A 5,584-nucleotide genomic window follows, 5' to 3' on the forward strand; every position below is an offset into this window, starting at 1 on the left:
AAAATAAATAAAAATCATAAATCATATAATATATATCTGATAAGGGCTTGTATACAGAATATATAAAGAACTCTTATAACTCAATAATAAAAAACCAACTCAATTTAAAAGTGGGTAAGGTGTTTTAATAGTCATTTCTCCAAAGAAGATATGCAAATGGACAATAAGCGCATGAAAAAATGCTCAACATCACAAGTCATTAGGGAAATACGAATCAAATCCACAATGAGATGCTACTCCAAACCCATTAGGATAGCTATAATAAAAGACAACAACATTGGCTAAGAAATTCTCATACTAGTGGGAATGCAAAATGGGGCAAACACTTTGGAAAACAATCTAGCCATCTTAAAATGTTAAACATAGAGTTACCATATGATCCAGCAATTCTATGGTTGGTATATATCCAGGAGGAGATCGATCGATCGATCTATCTATTTAAAAAAATATATACATGTGTGTCAAGCAAAAACTTGGACACAAATGTTCATAGCAGCATTATTCGCAATAGCTAAAAAGTGGAAAGTACCCAAATATTCATCCACATGTTTATTCATGAAATGGTAACTAAAATGTCATATATCCATATAATGAAATATTATTTGGCAATAAAAAGGAATGAAACACCAATACATGCCCTAACATGGAAGAACCATGAAAACATTATGATAGTAAATGAAAGAAGCCAGTTACAAAAGACTACATATAGGCAAATCTTTCTAGACAAATCCATAGAGACAGAAAGATTAGTAGTTGCTGAGGGATGAGGGAAAGAGAGACTGAGGAGGACTGCTTATGGGTATAGTTTTCTTTTTGTGTGATGAAATGTTCTAAAGTTAGATTGTGATGATATTTGCACAATTCTGTGAATATCCTCAAAACCATCTAATTGTATACTTTAAATGGCTGAATTTTATGATATGTGAATTATATCGTAATAAAGTTGTTGCTTTTTTAAAGTCATTGTAACTAGTCAATAGGCCCTTACAACTTGGGGAGTTGGAGACTCCAGCTTTCAAGTGAAGTATGAACAACTTTGGGCCTCCAAGGATAATATTTCTTGAATAAGCTTTCACTTGGAATTAGACAGGGATGTGATTGCTGGCAACAATTCCAGGTACAGATTCTGTGTGTTACCAATTAAGGGCAAAATTTTATGTAGTTAGTTAACAAGTTAGTTACTGTGTCTGGGCAGATGTGGTATATCTATTTCATGGACTGTCTGTGGGAACTGTTTGTCTTAGGCCAGCAGGTTGCCCTCTGCTCTGGAATATATTTCTAGGTCAGTGGCTCCCACCATCAATTAGTGTGTGTGCTCAAGGGAATGCAAACTGATTTCAGCATTATCTTAAACAAAACATAATTGGGAAGGTAAGGATCCTGCCAAAAAATTACATCATGCATTCCAAAGCCAACTAAAAATGAATTTTGGACCAACCACGCTAAATATACACATTTAGCATAGGTTTAAATGGTTAATAGTTAATGATAATACTAAGTTGGTAGTACCCATGTAGCTTTTCTTTTTAAACTTATTTAAATCTTTCTTTTAGGATTTAGAAATTCTGCTACACAAATTTCACAGGAAAAAAGTTAATAAATCAAATTCTCAAACATTTGTCCTATTACAACATTGTATGTCTTTCCACTACATCTAAATCCTTACAATCCAGAAAGTTCAATCACCTTGCTATGCAAAATTGGTCTGCCACCTGGACATTGCCAGGGAGATCCATTCCAAACTACTGAGTCAGAATCTGCATTTTAACAAGATCCCCAGACAATCTGTGTGCACATTAAAGTTTGAGAGGCCTTGCTCTCATACCTAACCAAAACTCAGTGTAAAACAGCCTCAGGAAAACTGGGCAGTGCGTCACTATTAGTAATCTCAATTGAGACAACATTGTAGCAACCTCAAAATGTCCCTTTTTGATTAAGGTGGTAAAAGCTATCAATGTTCTCTTACAGCTATCAATGTGCACGAAACACAGGAAAGAAGGCTGTGGTGACCACTCTTACTTAATCATCCTGGAGGATGGAGCAGAGAGGAGCTTGTTCCTAAGGAAATTTTCCCTACTGTTCTAGTTGTCGCCAGATCTTCCTCCTGGCTTTGACCTTTTGAGTCCAGCATCACCCTTTGTGAAAACCCAGCCTGGACGGACACTTTGCTCTGAAGCAACAGGTGGTAATAAAACCATCAAGGGCAGGAGGGTTCCTGAGTGAAAGAAACTTTACTCATTCAGGTCCACTTATCAGTATGGAAAGAAGCAATTTAGACCTGGAGCACCACTGTTTTCCCTTTCCCAAGGAGGTACAATTCAAGCACAGCCTTCATTTTCCTTAAAGAGTGTCAACTCTTCTAACCCCACAGGGTTTGAATACATGAAAACCCCTCCATTGTACCTTTGCTCTGACATTTCCACTTCCTACAAAGGAAGTTTATAAAGCCAAGTAACCAGGAGGTCTTCCCAAGTGAATGGGTGGTCTCCATGCCAAGATGGGATTGGAGGGAAGGGGAAGGGATCAAGAGAGTTTCCTGGAGAATGATAATTAAGTTGCTGATTCTTGGGTTCCACCCTTAAGATTCTGATTCAGGAGGTCTGGACTCAGGACCAAAAGTTAACATTTTAACAAGTGCCTCAAGCAATTCTTTTTTTTTTTTTTTTAAACCAACGCTTTTCTTTTTTTTTTTTTTTTTTAAGATTTTATTTATTTATTCATCAGAGAGAGAGAGAGGCAGAGGGAGAAGCAGGCTCCCAAGGAGCTTGGAGCCCGATGCGGGGCTCGATTCCAGGACCCTGAGATCATGACCTGAGCCGAAGGCAGACGCTTAGCCGTCTGAGCCACCCAGGCGCCCAGCAATTCTAAAGTAGGCGGTCCAGGTCTACACTTGAGGAAACTGAGATAATGGGTTTAAGAATAGCAATACCACCTTTGCAATAAAACACTTATTCTTATGCATCTATTTCATTTTTTGAACTGATGTTGTCAATTTCCTATTTGGCTTCCATTCAGCATTTACTGAGCAACTGTTGTTCGCAGAGAATTGTACTACCTGTTCCTTTCCTGGTATGTTTGGGCTGGGTGGAGGGGATGGGGAGAGGAGAAGGGTGTGATCACAAGAGAGAACTATTTCTCAACTTCCTAGCGAAATGACAAATTCACCTCTTCATGATTTGTGAAACAGATTAACCCAAACAACTATATTACCCAACCACAGTTACCATAATTTGCTAACCTTTTTAGGGCACCAACGTACCAGGGATGCCAGGGCCTTACAGGTAGGAAGGTCAGTTCTGTAAACCAAACTGCCTACCTTCTCCACTTGATGATATGACCACAGGCAAGTAATTTAACCTTTCTGTAACTCAGTTTCTTCATCTGTAAAATGAGGCTATAACACCTACTTCATGGAGTTGGTATAAGGAGTAAATGAAACCCTATCTAATGGATGCAGAGGGCTCCAAGAATCTAAATAATATAGCGAAGAGTTTTCAGTCAAAGCCACAAGACCATTGTGAGAATACTAAAAACTGTTTCCAGAGGCTGATTTGTAATTCTAGGTGCAAAGAGTGAAATTTAAACTTTGTTTATTTCAAACAGTTCAAGTGAATTACTGTCACTAAAATGATCTCGGGTTTTGTTTTTTAGGGTTCTCTAACCCTTGGCTCCTTCAGGAGTTTGTCCTGCTGATGCCACGCTCTGCCCCCAAAGTTCCGTTCCAAATCCCCGGTTTAGGGGGGGATGCGGAAGCGCGAGGCCCCGGGCAGGTGCCCCTCGGGAGCTGGACCCGAGCCCAGCCTCGAGGGCGGAGGGGTTGGGAGAGGACCCGGGTCGGCCGCCCCCGCCGGACGCTCAGCGGGGAGGATGCCGGCGGGCGCCGAGAGCGTGCGCGGCCACGTGACGGCCGCTATAAGAGCGCTCCGGGCCCACGCTCCGCTCCCGCCGCGCCTCCTCCCTGGACGCGCTGCCTCCCGGCACCCGGCTTCTCCCGGCCAGCAACCTGCGGCAGCGGCGGCCGCCCGCCCCTCCCGGCAGCACCATGACAGGTACGCGCCGCGCCGCCCCCCCCCCCCCCCCGGACCTCCGGCTCCGCGCCCCGCGCTGCCTCCCCGCGCCTCCTCCCGCCCCGCAGCCCCGGGGGAGTTCCTGGCAGGACGAAGACCGCCGCAAAGTTACAGGCTGGCTGCAGTCGGACGTGCAGCTTCCTGCGTCAGCCGCTGCCCCGCCGCCCCCGAGGCCGGAGCTGCGGCCGGGAACCCGGGACGCTGTCGTGGGGGGCAGCCTGGCGGCGCCTGGGCCCTCTGCCCAAGCCCCCGTTCCTGCTTCCGTCTCCGTGCCCTTCCTCCTGCTCTCACCGTGAAGGGCGGGCGGAGCAGCTGCGGCGGGGCCGGGTGGGGGTGGGGAGCCGGTTCCCGGGGACGCCTGTCCCGAGCCCTGGAGCGCGGCGGGATCGCTCGGCGGCCGCCCCCGCCTCCCGCAAGCAGGATCACCTGGAAGGGCCGGCCTCGAGGTGGGGACGCCGGCGGCCCCGGCCCGGCCCCTTTACCGGCCGCCGGGGCGCTGGCCGCCACGCCGAGCCTATTTTTAGGCCTTTGGGGCCGGGTTGCTGAAAGCTAGAGCCGGGCGAGCGCCCCAGGGGAGCGGGCCGCATGCGGTGGGCGTGCGCCGGCCCACTTGTTGCAGGGGTCGAATCTGCCCCGAGAAGGGGAAGCTCAGAGATACCTGGTCCTTCCGAGGTTGTTGAGGCTAATAGCGCGGTTATGAGAGCAACTGAACTGCCGAAAGATTGCAGATGTACCCGGAGTTGCTGTATTTTACCCAGCTGTCATTGGTCTTTCCCGTTCTTTTGTAATGTTTGCTGGGTGTTCCAGCGTATGTTCCTAAGCATCTGTCCTGTCCCCTACTTCATCTCGGATAGCATCCATAACCTTGCTTCCTGAAATCCTTGAGTCCTGTTTATCTTGTTAAACTTTTATCCAGGTCCCCCTTGAGTTAAAACATTAGTCCTTATCCCCCAGATTAAATACTCTTGGGGCAGACTGTCTGAAATGTTGCCATCTTGTGATGGGTTGAAGAAACAAGTAAAGGCAGAGATTGATGGGCATGTCAAATGACAGGTGTCATTGTTCTGAGCTTTCCTAGAATGTGACTAGCTGGGAAGCCGGTGGCCCTTGAAGGGTGGGGAACACCAGTGTTTCTACAGCTTAATAGCGATCCTGTTCAGGAAAAGAGTCCAGCACATGCAGTAGCCTCCTTGACAGCCTACAACTTTCTCTGGCTTCTCAATGGAATTCACTCTGCCTCCAGCCTCCACATCGGAAAACAGGCAAAGGGAAAATGAGAAAGAGCGTGACTTCATGACAAAATGTCCCAACTCCTTGGTTGGGCAACAGTGCCCCCAAGTGACCCCTGCCAGTGTTTGATCCTAAGTATCTTGTACATTTGGATGCCCCCTGCCTTGCTAAAATCCCCTCAGAGATAGAGTGGACCTCAGACTCGTTCCGGGGAAGAACTGGAGAAATCCTAAAGGCAGGGCTGGTGGTCTTGGGAGGGTGGGGCTTGTTCAGTAGGAAGAATAATC

General features: G+C 46.7%; 1 protein-coding gene across 3 annotated transcripts in view; it reads left to right on the forward strand.

Annotated features, from left to right (window-relative positions):
- The first annotated feature begins 3,885 nt into the window (after positions 1 to 3,885).
- The window catches only part of GYG1 (glycogenin 1), a 34,114-nt gene continuing 32,415 nt past the window's right edge, over positions 3,886 to 5,584 (forward strand). For 2 of the 3 annotated variants that reach the window (XM_081827659.1, XM_081827661.1), the window contains exon 1: positions 3,886 to 4,049. In XM_081827659.1, coding sequence (XP_081683785.1) covers positions 4,043 to 4,049 — 7 coding nt within the window. In that variant the 5' untranslated portion in view covers positions 3,886 to 4,042. The remainder of the gene's footprint in view (positions 4,050 to 5,584) is intronic. The other variant, XM_081827666.1, reaches the window with a different exon arrangement.

This window comes from Leptonychotes weddellii, chromosome 1 (genome assembly GCF_054177405.1).
Source record: "Leptonychotes weddellii isolate Sample4059 chromosome 1, ASM5417740v2, whole genome shotgun sequence".
In the NCBI taxonomy this organism is placed as follows: Eukaryota; Metazoa; Chordata; class Mammalia; order Carnivora; family Phocidae; genus Leptonychotes; species Leptonychotes weddellii.